Source organism: Anabrus simplex, chromosome 4 (genome assembly GCF_040414725.1).
Source record: "Anabrus simplex isolate iqAnaSimp1 chromosome 4, ASM4041472v1, whole genome shotgun sequence".
Taxonomy (NCBI): Eukaryota; Metazoa; Arthropoda; class Insecta; order Orthoptera; family Tettigoniidae; genus Anabrus; species Anabrus simplex.
In genome coordinates this window covers 347,291,685-347,306,450 of record NC_090268.1, presented here as the reverse complement: position 1 = coordinate 347,306,450, position 14,766 = coordinate 347,291,685, and the positions used below count along the sequence as shown (strand labels likewise).

Sequence of the window (14,766 nt, the reverse complement as noted above, 5' to 3'; positions counted from 1 at the left end):
CATCCATTGTAATTGGGGATATACCCTGTTATGGGTACATTAATAAATAAATAAATCTCCATCTTCTTTCTGCTGATCTACCTACAGTAATAAATACCGATTCCTCGCAAATACCTCTGCTGGCCCTACTCCCTGAGGAAAACCCTTAACCGTCATTGTCATTGACCTTAAGACATTAGTCCACCTGTCTTCCACAACATCTACCCTTCCTTCTCCTCCCTCTCGCCTACCAGCCATATCCCGTACATTGAATGAGATCTATCTTTATACCTGTCCTCCATTAAAAGTCTGATTACCTCCCTCAAACTCGCTATTTTTTTCCTCATCCTCCTTAGTTTCAACTCACACCTATATTCCTTACACCTGCCTCTCTCAGTTACTTTTTATATCTTCAAAGAAATGTGAAATAATATGGAAACAACAACAGAAGTAAAATAGCTCATTCTATGAATGAAAGTAGGTATAGGCTTATACATCAGACATGGGAAATAATGTACACTATGCAAAGATTTCATGAGCATAATGCATTCAGGAAATAAACTGTTATAATAACTACATTACAGTTAGGCCCTATACTGATTATAAATAAGAATGAATAAGAGGCTAAGTATAGAAACGTACAAATACACTAAATACATATAGTTATGGACAAATTATTATTATTATTATTATTATTATTATTTGCAAACAGAGAAGGCAAGCAAGATAGTCTAATAAGAATAGTTAAGCTACAATTCTGAAATGTAGTTAAGCCTATCCTAAGTAAAACAACAGAATTTTAGTTATGGCTAGGAGTGGGAAGCGCCCATGGCCTTAATTAAGGTACAACCCCAGCATTTGCCTCATGTGAAAATGGGAAACCATGAAAAACCATCTTCAGGGCTGCCAACAGTGGGGTTCGAATCCACTATCCCCAATATGCAAGTTCACAGCTGCTAACCGCATGACCAACTCGCTGTCTTTTCCATAATAATTTCTCCTTAATAGGGAGGCAAAATCCGTAATAATTATAGGCAGTCCATAATAGTTAGCACTTCTACGTTGTGTAAATGACATGGGTAACTTCCACCTGTATTTTTTATGTCTGTGAAGGATGTTCACTCTAAGAATTGCTGCACGACAGACAGACATCTGAATGACGTGTAATGGTACCTGTTAGTAGACGTGGAGGTAATACACGCAGTCTCAAAACAGTCCAGAAGAGTTATTTTTTTTATTATTACTTGTTTTACGTCGCACCGACACAGACAGGTCTTACGGCGACGATGGGACAGGAAAGGGCTAGGAGTGGGAAGGAAGCGGCCGTGGCCTTAATTAAGGTACAGCCCCAGCATTTGCCTGGTGTGAAAATGGGAAACCACGGAAAACCATTTTCAGGGCTGCCGACAGTGGGGCTCGAACCTACTATCTCCCGAATACTGGATACTGGATGCACTTAAGCGACTGCAGCTATCGAGCTCGGTGTCCAGAAGAGTCTGCTGTTACTGTCACCTGTAGATCCAACATGACAAGAGCACATTATTTTGGGTCCTGTGTAGTATACAGACATGTCTCAACGAGTCATTACTGCTCTTGACTCTATGCGCACAGTGACACTGCGTCAGCAAGACCTCTCTGCGAGGTCAATTACTGGCCTGGTTGGAGTACACCATAGCTATGTTGTCAGGACATAAGTTAAAGCCGCTATATTGTGATACAAAATGTTGAAGATCTTCCTTGCAATGGTTGTACATGGTCAACAACAGCAGCTGAAAACCATTACGTGCGAATCCTGCCTCGCAGGAACCCTAGAGACACTCTAACAGAACTGCATAATGCCTTATGGCAGGCAATAGGTAGGGCTGTGTCTATGCAGACAATCAGAAATAGTCTCCACAGGGACCATCTACACCCAAGAGTTCCTTGGTGAACACGTACACCCCAAAACTGTGGTGCCAGGTACAGATGGGCAAGGGAGCACTTGGACTGGACTCTGGAAGAATGGCAGCAGGTTCTGTTCACGGATGAGTACCAAATGTGTCAAATACTGGATAATCATTGGAGGGTTTGGAGAAAGCAAGGTAACGCCAGGCACGTCCTGTACGCCATCCCACATGCCCATCTGAGAGGCAGATCCATCATGATGAATAGATGTCGGACACCAATCTTTGTCATAGAGAGCAATATGGCTGATACACAATACCAGAATAGAATTCTCGGGCCCGTTGTTCAATAATACTGACAACATTTCGGCGATAAATTCATTCTGCAAGATGATAAAGCGCGCCTGAACTGCTCCAATCTTGTGAACCTCTTCATCAGGGAGGCCTACATCCATTGGATAGACTGGCCTGCGGTGTCTCTGGACATGAATCCCACTGAACGTGCCTGGGATATGCTGTAAGAGGCAGCACAACGAATGAATCCACCTCTCACCTGGCCAGAGGGCTGCTGTCAAAGAGTGAGACAGGATTGACCAGGACAGCCTCAAGCGCCTTGTGGACAGTGTGCCACGACAGGTCCAAATATCTTTCACTGCACGGGGTGGAGCAACACCATACTGAGAGGCAGAATCAGATTTCCATGTTCGATAGGCGGATGTACGTTGCCGAAGAATAGTGTTTGTGTTGCGCATGACAGTTTTTCTTTACAGTATATCAATTGTGTTATTCTTGACATAAAGCGTGTATATGCATCCCATACATTCCCTGGGGTCATCAGCAACCTAGAATCCTGAAACTTCAAGTGGTGAAAATCATTTTTAGAGGTGTGTATTATTATAATTCAAGTTTTGGTTTAATGAGAACAAGGCAATTACAAATTAATGTGGGAGAGTTACGAACATTTAACTTTACTATCAAACTAAGGACCTGGAATTATGTTATCAATTATCATTAACAGTGAATTGTAAGCAACACCACACTTGAACTAATGCAATACTAAATAAGTCGCATGCCTTTTGTACTGCCACCTGTGAACAATTAGTGCAAATATGTCTATCTGTTTCACTCTCCTTCACTACCACGTGAGCTCACTCTATTTGTCTCTTTCTCAAAGTACTACTCACTGTGTATGACTCGCGTAGTGTCTACATAACAGTCTTGTTCAATCATTCTGTTCGGATCCAGACCTAGATCGAAAGCTTAATTTTGATATGACAAGTAATTTCCCTGTAATTTCTGTGTATATTTTCTGCATTTGTATTTCCCTGTTATACCAGACAATCGGTACCCTGTAATAATAACAATTATTATTATTGTATGGCCTCAGCTACCATGTGCAGACATTTTAATTTGATGCCATCTGGCTGTCTGTTCGTCAATTTCGACGTTCCATTTTACTCTAGGCCTACAGAGTTTTAATGAATATTGTTGGGTAAACAAATGCCACCCTTCAAAAATCCAACTACCTTTGCCGGTTTGAACCCGCTTTCTTGGAATCCGGAGGCTGACATTCTAGAGGCAGCTATCCTTTCTGATGAACACCCCTGACATGTTAGACAAATGGTTTTTTTGTGACTATCTTCGACGTGCGCAAACCAATAAAGAAGATCGCCTACGAGGTGTCCCTTTTTCCCTGCCAAATGCTGGAATCAAGAACCTTGAACAGTTGGTAACACCTAACGATGCTCCCTATCAGCACTCTGGTGAACTAACAACGCTCCTATGGGCACTCTTGTGAACAAACAACAACGGAGCATCACCATGCACCAAGCCTCCATCTCTACTCTCTCATTCCCTCATCCTAGAGCTGCACCATAGGGATACTACTAAAAAACAAAGAGGTAAAATAAATACTTATCAGCACCTGTATGAAAAAATACATTCAATACACATAAACAGTACAAATTCAAATAAACGTGGAGGAGATTACACGTTGCATACAGCAAGAGATCAATAGTTGACGCCACGCTACCCAATACTCACCACATTCAGCTGCATGCAGAATGACTCGTTTGTTTACTTCTCGCAGTCTTCTCACTGAGGACGCAAGTATGTGCTCAGGCGGTCTAACAATGCTGCCAACTTGTTCATTTGGGAACTAAGACTAGTGATATTGGACTGTGACCAAAGAAAGGGGGACTGGAGCGTAAGCCCTCTTTGTAATCTGTGAAGCGACTTTTAGGTTTTTTCTTTCTGTACAGGTAAAGCAGCACATTCTATACTGAACAGTGTGGAAAAGCTGAATTAATTTATATTTCAAGTCAGTGAGAAAGCAACTGGTCTGGATTGGTTAGGTCCAGCTAGTGTAAAAACCATTGGTTTGGGTTGGTTAGGTCCGGTTAGTGAAAAAACAATTGGACTGTGACCAAGCAAAGGGGGTCTGGGGGGGACGGGGTGTAAGCCCCAAGGTTAGGGCCGCAAAGCAGCTTTCAGGTCTCTAGCATTTTGTAGGGCAATAAGAGCCTTTTTTATATTTTATATATATATATATATACTGTATATAGACCAAAGGCAGGCATTTATACAAGTTTATACATTTATACATGCTTCCCCTAGCGGACCGTCACTGCATTGTCCTACATAGGAGGCTTGCAGTGGTGTATCAATGACGCACTAGTGCCAGTGTCTTGGAAAGGTGTAGCATTCCAACTGATGAGCACAATGCTACACTGGGGTGAAATGCTGGTAATTTCACGATTGAAAAAGCCTAAAGACTTAAGAACCTATTTTATTTTGCATAAGAGATAGGAGAACATTCTATGTGAGTGAGTGCAGTGCATTCAATTTGACACGTCCCCACAAATATCACTTTGTTGTCTATTGTTGTTGATTGATTATTTATGAAATTTTATTGTATGCGGGCGAGTGCAATGCATTTGATTTGACACATCCCCACAAATATCACTTCGTAGTTGATTGTTCTTGATTGATGATGTATCAAATGGCTGCCTGCGGTGGATGTGTAATTAATATAAGAGGTTTTGTACGTGATTATGACGCGAAGGTGAATGATTTAGTGCAGTTGCATGAAAGTCACGGCTTACTTTCCAATTTCAGGGTGTTTTTTGTTTGTGCTTTTACTCAGCCGGGGTTTCCAGTTATCAGCATTGATGGCAATAATGTCACAATCTGTTCATGTTCACCTATAGAAATGCAAGTAGATACTTTAGCCATGGAGGATGGCGGATGCTGCTCTTTATTAGGTTATAAAAGTAAATGTACTTCTGGGGGCAGGATGGTGAGTTCTTAGACATCGCAATGAACACCTCTCTCCTCTAAAAAGAATTCCAAGTAAGATGATTTGCATTATTTTCACTTCCTTATAATGTTACAAACTTTGGGTGGTGCAGTGTCAACTTTTATCCAGCAAGAATTCTCAAAACAGAAAAAATAACATTTCAGACATGCATGTACTGTAATCAATTATAAGAGTAGGTCAATCAATTTTGTAAGACCACTAGTACGAAAGTCAACACCATTTCAACCCACAGCCTGGCTCCTCCCTAAAATTCATGAAATATCATTGGTATTTAGCCCATAACATTAACAAATACAGTAGAACCCCGCTTATTAAATGTTAAACATGTTAAAATGTTAAACCGAACTTCGCTTAACCGAAACCCGACTCTTGCAAAATTGTATTTTAATATTTTGTTTTTACCCTCTCGTTCTTAGCCATAGATATTAGTACTTGTCTTGCTATATGTGCTGAGAGCTACTAGACAAACCCCATTTATATATTATGACTTATGGCAGAATGCACGTGTAGCATAAAACAAAACAGTTTCTTACCCTCTAGTTCGTTCCATGATACATTTCTTCTTGAACAAGCAGGAATGATGATTATTATTATTATTATTATTATTACCGTATTATTCGTCATGAAGATTACGAAGACGACTCTACCCTAGACAATAGCAGTTCTGAGAACGAAGTTACAGCAGATGATGGATTTAATGCATTGGAGGTAAGATTGATTTTGAATTTTTATTAAAATACAGTACCACACGCTTTAATTACAATACTGTAATAAAATGACTGTATACAGTATTCAGTTCAGTAGTGGCAAAAAATTGTTTCATTATTTTAGATTGCTTTGCACTTTATTGAACAAAGCAATGAATCTACTACACCAGCTGATGTATGGTTGATTAAACGGTGGCCCGACATAGCTGCACGACAGCACTGCACCAAGAAAATTCAGAAGAAAATCACTAATTTTATACAATGAGTGATATTATGTAAATATTTTAATGTTAATATACAGTACGCACCTTTGCTTAATAGAGTTTATGCATTTTTATTTCGACATCTAACTTCAGAAAATATTTACCATGTGTCATCCGAAAAAATGCATCAACCAAAGTGGCTCCGCCCCCTTTATTTCAGATAAACGGGGTTCTAGTGTATAGTAAGTACACCACAATAAACTTTAAACTTATTTTTAGCAAAATCTGTAATACAATACCTTGGCCAATGAATCCTTTCAGCAGTAAACAAATGTCTTAATTCAAAGGGACACTGTCCAGGACCAGCTTCTACGCTATTTTTGGAGACGGCATCTGCTGGCAGTCCCTTCTTATCTTTATTTCCAGGAACACAAGTTACCTTGAGGTGATAACCAAGATCATTCACAGTAGGTGTGTAATAGAAGCCAGAGCCTACTTCAAACCAAGAATCTTCATTCTTATTATCTCCTCGATACCAAGTAAAAAGAGAGCAGTCTTTTAAAGTGAATACTGTTTCAAATCTATTAGGCGACACCGGAAAGCCAACCATTATACTTGTAGGCAAAGTAATCATGTTTATCCATGGGGCGTTAAGAACAACAACAAATTCCGTAGTAAAAATACGTAGACATAATCTACCTTCACCAAAGAGAACATCTCGACATTCAGTATCTCCGGGAACAGGTTCGCCATCCCGCATCAAAATGACTGGAATTTCACAGCTATCATCTAAGGTCTGTTCACTTTTCTGTTTCTTTAATTTCTTCTTATATTTTGTCAGAGACTTGTCAATGCTCGTCTGTATACGACTCAAGAGTTCCTTTACATTCTCTGACAATTGTCTGTTAAAATTAAACTGCCGGTTAATTCCGTACACTTCATGTTGAAAATGAAATGACAGGTGGAAATCAACAGAATCCTCCAATCGTCGTACATACGCTTTCTCCATGATTAAACGTGTTTGCTGAAAATGCCGACCGGTAGTTGTAAGACGAGAAATTCCAATCCTAAAAAATCGAAAAATCCTCATTTGTACGATTGCATTCACTAATAACTTGAAATGACTGACAGTATAAGCATAACTTAATGAATATTATCACAACCTAACCTCAAACGTACCACAGCACAACAGTACACGCACACACGAGGTCAAATAAAAAAATAATTAAAAATCACTTTCAAATCCTGAAATCCACAGTATTTAAACCCCATCTATCATAATCACACCAATGTAATAACATTTCCAAGTGTTCATGTCTGAAAATGAAGTATTTTACAGCACCCAGCACTGAAAACACAGACAAACAACCAGACAGGGATAACTTCAAGATCAGTGTCGCCAACTACCGTAAACCAAAGAGACATAAACAGAATAACAGAGGCATCTACAGTTAAAGTCGGATGGTACGCTTGGCAACGCTGTATCTATCTGTCAAGCGGAGTCTCAGAAAAAGGGGGCGTATCCGATTTTGAATGATGACCACCGATATTCACTACATTCAGACCAACACGATGATTATGATAAACGTACACTCTTCGAAAAATGGTACGAAGAAACACACACATCAGTAAATGCATTCACTGAAGTTAGAAATACACATTTTACATGAATAAAAACAAAACACTTTAAGAACAGTAGGCCTCTATTCACAAGCTCGATTATTGTGGAGCGCTGATAGCTTCCTCCGCTTAGTGTTTTTATCCTCATTGCTGACATAACTCATGTTCTTCATCTGCTTTCAGCACTTATTTAACACGACATCGGAAAATGTAGACATTAAACAATCTATCGCACCATTATTGTCACGCCCACAATAACGGCGTTCAAACCAGAACTGTTGATTGTCATCTCTTCCTAAAGCAGCTCAGGATAGAGAGAACAGAAATTCTTTATAATTTTTACAATCCAGGTAGTCTTCGTATACAACTGTTCTGCAGACACACACAACACAATGTGATGGCACTACTAACCCACCTCTGAAGTTCTTCAAAATAGGGAGCACCTGTTTCATTACTCTGCAGGAGACGTAAATTAGTGTCACAGCTTATCCTTCTGGATATTGTCCTTACTGTATACCCAGAAATGTACAGCATTTTACCCCTGTCATCTCAAAATGCCCACACACAAAATTCACATGATAAAAGTGAGTCTATCTTGTTTATTACTTCCATATTGAGCCCAATAACATCTTGATCGAATCAGATATTTCTAATTGGCTACAGCCAAACCTCACATTTCCATACCACCACTTTATTTCAATAATAGGCTCTACGTATGCTTATTCTATCACTTATCTTGTTATATATACTCGAACCAATGCGTGAAAAATTACACGAAACACAAGACGAAGTTCACTAGACATCAGCATACACGGATAGATCCCGTGCTTTCACCTTGGCCTCCACTGGAGTCGGCTATGCAGAATAAACCACCACCACAAACAAATATAATCCCCACTTCCCCATCTTAAGCTTTTGATGAGTTACGAAAATAATATATAACCACGCAAATGAAGTAGGCCTATACGTAATCCCACGATAAACAACGTTATAGGAATCTCTCAATTTACTTCATTACATCTTTCCGACCTCAAGAACAAAAATAGCATACTGTGATTTTCTGTATCACAAATACACGGTGTCACAAATTTATGCTTCCCAAAAGTAAATGTTAACTTTATCAGACTTCACTGGATTTCGTAAAATAGCAAATCTCATTCGACATTACTGTTGAATACATATTTTAACATAGAAAAAAAATATCCCGACGTAATTATTATTATTATTATTATTATTATTATTATTATTATTATTATTATTATTATTATTATTATTATTATTATTATTATTATTATTATTATTATTATTAGACTTTATTCCGCACACCACGACTATTTTATCGTTATCATATTTATAACATTTATCAGCCTGAACAATATTTCATTGATTTTTAATACGACATTTAAACTTCGCATTTTACCGTTTCTTAACAAAATGTCAAACGCATTTAAGAGTTTCGCAGCCTGACATGAACAATAGACACTTCGCCTGAACATTATAAAATACTTATTCAGCACACGCAACAACCCGGGGCAAGAAATTGCAATCTAGCTACTACATTATATACAATTTAGACAGACCGGTTAATGATGTCATCCTAGGGATCCCAGCTATATTTTAGCCAGTTCGTCTCAGATTGAACCACACGTGACTGGAGAATATATTATCTTCTTATACATTAATAACAATTGTTGTTACACCGATTCTAGACCCTTTGTGATATAAATCACACGATTAGAGAATATTCTGGACGACCACTGTATATAAGCCTCCTCCGTTTCCTCAGAGGAAATCAACTGCCTGTGAGAACTCCCTTCGCTTTCAACTACCGCCAGATGGCTACTTGATAGGGACCCAAAGCTTATCTGGACCCGCTTATGTTTCGCTTCACTGACTGCGAAACACACAGTACTTTAATGAAAAAATCTTTGCCTTCGCGGTTTTCGTCTACAGAAGTTCAGGAATTCTATGTCAATTCCACTAAATATTTTAACTCGAACCAACTAAATTAATACATATCACAAGTTATTTTGAGGAGAAATTAAAGAACCTCTTCTTAGAGATGCGCGGCGGGGGTTCTTCCTTCCGAACTTTCAAAGAGAGTGGGTGCGATGTCCATGGGGGATATATTTATATTTAAATATTTATATTTATAATTTCATAACCGTTGGACAAATTTTCCTGAAATTCACTCCAAAAATTCAAACAAAATTCCAATTCACAATGGTGTTGTTTACATATTTTTCCCATACTTGCAACGGGCATAATTAATTAATTTAATGTAGGCGACTTCGCGGGCTTTTTAAGGGCTTGACCTTGGCACACGCTGTTAATATGCCGATACAGAAACCAACTTTTCTCCAGGCTTAATTACATTCATTTCCACCCTGCGGATTCTATCAGCATTTAATATTTGTTACACATTTCAATTCTTTATTCCTTGATTACTGATATTGCCAAAATCTATCGTTATGAAGGTTTATTATAGATTGTTAATTATTTAATACTCGAAATCAGCCGAACTATCCCGACATTGTACGAACGGATACCTCGCTACCCGCGGTGAATTCTGTTGGTGCTCGTCCCACTCTCAGAGGGTGACATGCTTGCAATAACGAGTTATGGTTACGCTTGTAGTTGTATTTGTAGCTATAATATTTAGCTGCAATATTCATCATGGTAGAATTATGGGTTCAGTATAACACGATGACAAATATACACTGACTGACGGAGCAAATGCAACACCAAGAAGGAGTGGTCAGAACTTTATGCCAATTGCAGGGTAGACTGACGTCACTGAGGTATGCTCATGATGTGAAATGCGCCGCTGTGCTGCGCACGTAGCGAACGATAAATGGGACACGGCGTTGGCGAATGGCCCACTTCGTACCGTGATTTCTCCGCCGACAGTCATTGTAGAACGTTTTGTCGTGTGCCACAGGACACGTGTATAGCTAAGAATGCCAGGCCGCCGTCAACGGAGGCATTTCCAGCAGACAGACGACTTTACGAGGGGTATGGTGATCGGGCTGAGAAGGGCAGGTTGGTCGCTTCGTCAAATCGCAGCCGATACCCATAGGGATGTGTCCACGGTGCAGCGCCTGTGGCGAAGATGGTTGGCGCAGGGACATGTGGCACGTGCGAGGGGTCCAGGCGCAGCCCGAGTGACGTCAGCACGCGAGGATCGGCGCATCCGCCGCCAAGCGGTGGCAGCCCCGCACGCCACGTCAACCGCCATTCTTCAGCATGTGCAAGACACCCTGGCTGTTCCAATATCGACCAGAACAATTTCCCGTCCCGTCGATTGGTTGAAGGAGGCCTGCACTCCCGGCGTCCGCTCAGAAGACTACCATTCACTCCACAGCATAGACGTGCACGCCTGGCATGGTGCCGGGCTAGAGCGACTTGGATGAGGGAATGGCGGAACGTCGTGTTCTCCGATGAGTCACGCTTCTGTTCTGTCAGTGATAGTCACCGCAGACGAGTGTGGCGTCGGCGTGGAGAAAGGTCAAATCCGGCAGTAACTGTGGAGCGCCCTACCGCTAGACAACGCGGCATCATGGTTTGGGGCGCTATTGCGTATGATTCCCCGTCACCTCTAGTGCGTATTCAAGGCACGTTAAATGCCCACCGCTACGTGCAGCATGTGCTGCGGCCGGTGGCACTCCCGTACCTTCAGGGGCTGCCCAATTCTCTGTTTCAGCAGGATAATGCCCGCCCACACACTGCTCGCATCTCCCAACAGGCTCTACGAGGTGTACAGATGCTTCCGTGGCCAGCGTACTCTCCGGATCTCTCACCAATCGAACACGTGTGGGATCTCATTGGACGCCGTTTGCAAACTCTGCCCCAGCCTCGTACGGACGACCAACTGTGGCAAATGGTTGACAGAGAATGGAGAACCATCCCTCAGGACACCATCCGCACTCTTATTGACTCTGTACCTCGACGTGTTTCTGCGTGCATCGCCGCTCGCGGTGGTCCTACATCCTACTGAGTCGATGCCGTGCGCATTGTGTAACCTGCATATCGGTTTGAAATAAACATCAATTATTCGTCCGTGCCATCTCTGTTTTTTTCCCAACTTTCATCCCTTTCGAACCACTCCTCCTTGGTGTTGCATTTGCTCTGTCAGTCAGTGTAACTGACAGCCGTATGAATTTTGGGAAGCAATGGAAGGATATATATAGATAATATAAAGCAGAAACAGGTTCCAGGAAGAGCATTCCAGGAATCAATAATGGACAAGTCGAGTGTATGAGCGAGGGCTTCCAGAAGGCAGAAATATTCAGTCAGCAATATGTAAAGGTAGTTGTATGTAAATATAATGTCCTGATAGAGAAGGCGACTAATACTGGCGAAATATTGAGATTTACTTCGATAAGACATTTATAAAACGATGCAAAAGTTGAAAGCTGGAAATGCAGCTGGGATAGATAAGATATCAAGAGTATATACTAAAGACAATGGGTCGAGATATAGTACCATATCTGAAGTACTTTTAGATTACTGTATTTATTTGAGAGAGGTGATATAGTAGCCCCTGTGTTGAGAAACATAAAGCCAAAATTTCATGCCAGTCAGTTTGACGTGTTGCATGTAATCTTTAGGAAAGCATCATTTCTGATTATATTATACATGTTTGTTTTAATAGAAGGCAGTTCGTGTTTAGGAAAGTTTATTCCAGTGAAACTCGGCTTTTAGGATTCCAGCAAGATATATAGTAGCAGATATTTTAGATTCAGGATGCAAAATGGCCTGTATTGCTATTGACCGATCCTATATACACTGCTCACAAAAAAATCACAACTTTGCTGTGAACTAGCGTACATATATGCTATTTCACATCCATGGTGCTCTGCTTGATTGTTTTATTTATCCCTTAGTGACATTAATGTGGTGGAATATTGAAGCCAAGTACATAACCCTCCAGTTGTAGCAGTTATCGTTGTGACCTCACCCTAAACAAGAGTGGTTCGTGACGTACGACATAATCTGTTACTGCTGTGTGAACTGTCGTATTGGTAAGCAGCACAGGCATGATAGAGCTCAGGACATTGGAAGGCATTTATCATCAGAAAAGCAATGCGTGCAGTAACTCTCTTGCAAGAAGGACGAACGCAGCGCTACGTGACAGAGCGGCTCGGAGTGCCTCAATCAGTCATCTGCAGGTTGTGGCAGCGATATCAAGAGCTACACAATGTCAAATGGTGACCTGATTCAGGAAGAAAACGAAAAAGTAAGCACCTTCTGAGGACCGATTTCTTCGTTTACTGGCCCTCCGAAATCGCGCAGTACAGCCAGGAACCTACGAGGTGAGCTAATTAATGCACATGGGACTGTTGTCAGTACACATACAGTTCGCAATAGACTAGGGGAAGGTCAGCTCAATTCTCGGAGACCACTTAAAGTGGTCCGGTTTACCCCTCATCACCGAAGATGCCGTCGGCAGTTTGCACAACAGAATGTCAACTGGCAGCTCCGACGCTGTACACCAGTATTCTTTGCCGATGAACCCAGATTCCAGCTTTCTGGGTCCGATGGTCGTACTCGTGTCTGGCGACGTCAAGGAGAACGAAATTTGCCTTGCAACGTGCAGGAAACAGTCGCTTAGAGTGGCGGATTAGTAATGGTTTGGGGAGGAATTTCTTTGAACCATAAAAGTGACCTCGTAGTCATCTACTACCGATCGCAGACAATATTGGACAACATTTTACATTAGTGCATGATGGAGCCACTGCAGATTCTGCTAGGGCCACCAGGGACTTCCTTGCAGCTGTTGGAATTCGAGTAATGGACTGGCCCGCATGCAGCCCCGCCCGCAATTTTATCTAGTATCTGTGGAATCAACTTGGTAGGCGTATCCAGAATCACCTACAGGCAACCCCGCACACGCTAGGAACTGACAGGAGCATTATTTGAAGATGGGAAGCCGTTCCCCAGGATGCAATCCGGAGTCTTATCAGAAGCATACCACACCGGTGTGCTGCTGTGCTACGATCCAGAGGTGCGAACACAGACTACTGAAAAGTGTTAACTGTAAGTTTCAGTTTGTTGCATTCAAGTGCAGTGACTTTCGGTTTTGGACCACTGTACCTCTTTGGGACAGTCAATCGTAAACGTGTGCGTATTTTTTGTTCATTTTTTGTTCCTGTACAAATAAATGAACGTGTTTTGGTTCTGTATAATCTACGTCTGCAAAACAAAGCCACACAAAATATTACAGCCGACCAAAACTTTGATACGTTTTTTTATGAGCAGTATATATATTTTGTACCGGGATTGACAGTACATCGAGTATTTCTTAAATAAAATACCACATAAAGATATATATAATAACTTGTCCTGACTGACTGACTGATTCATCATCGCCGAGCCAAAACTACTCGACATAAAGAAACGAAATTTTGGGGATACATTCATATTAACATGTAGGTGCTCGCTAAGAGAGGATTTTTGGATATTCCATCGCTAAGGGGGTGAAAAGGGGGGTGAAATTTTAAAATGAGTGTATCTATATCTCAAAACTTTAAAAGTTTACAAATGTAAAAATTGGTATTTAGAATCTTCTTTAAAAATAAGGAAACATGTATTTTTTGTTTTCGGAAAATCCCAATGGGAGGGGTGAAAAAGTGGTCGAATGCCTTTAATCAGGATACCGGTACTTATATATCAGAAACTGAAGATAATACAGACCTGAAAATTGGTACTTTCGATCTCTTTTAAAAATAAAGAAACGCGCATTTTATTCTTTTGGGAAATCCAATTAATGAGAGGGTGAAAAGGGGGGTTAATTTTTAAAATGATTGCATCTATATCTCAAAAGTTTACAGATGTAAAAATTGGTATTTAGAATCTTCATTAAACGTAAAGAATCACGTATTTCTTTGTTTTCGGAAAATCCCAATAGGAGGGGTGGAAAGGGGTGTAAAAGAGGTTGAATGTATTTAATGAGGATACTTATATCTCAGAAACTGAAGATATTACAGACCTGAAAATTGGTGTTCGTGATCTCCTTTAAATATAAAGAAACATGTATTTTTTGTTTTTGAAAA

At 40.7% G+C, this 14,766-nt stretch overlaps 1 protein-coding gene across 3 annotated transcripts in view; it reads right to left on the bottom strand.

Moving 5' to 3' along the window:
• LOC136871979 (2',5'-phosphodiesterase 12) overlaps positions 1 to 7,484 on the bottom strand; it is a 93,195-nt gene extending 85,711 nt beyond the window's left edge. Inside the window, exons 1-2 of one of the 3 annotated variants that reach the window (XM_067145751.2) lie at positions 7,260 to 7,484; positions 6,391 to 7,158 (exon numbers count right to left, since the gene is read on the bottom strand). In XM_067145751.2, coding sequence (XP_067001852.2) covers positions 6,391 to 7,100 — 710 coding nt within the window. In that variant the 5' untranslated portion in view covers positions 7,101 to 7,158; positions 7,260 to 7,484. Of the gene's footprint in view, positions 1 to 6,390 lie in introns of all 3 variants that reach the window. The other 2 variants (XM_067145753.2, XM_067145750.2) reach the window with 2 other exon arrangements.
• Positions 7,485 to 14,766: the final 7,282 nt, after the last annotated feature.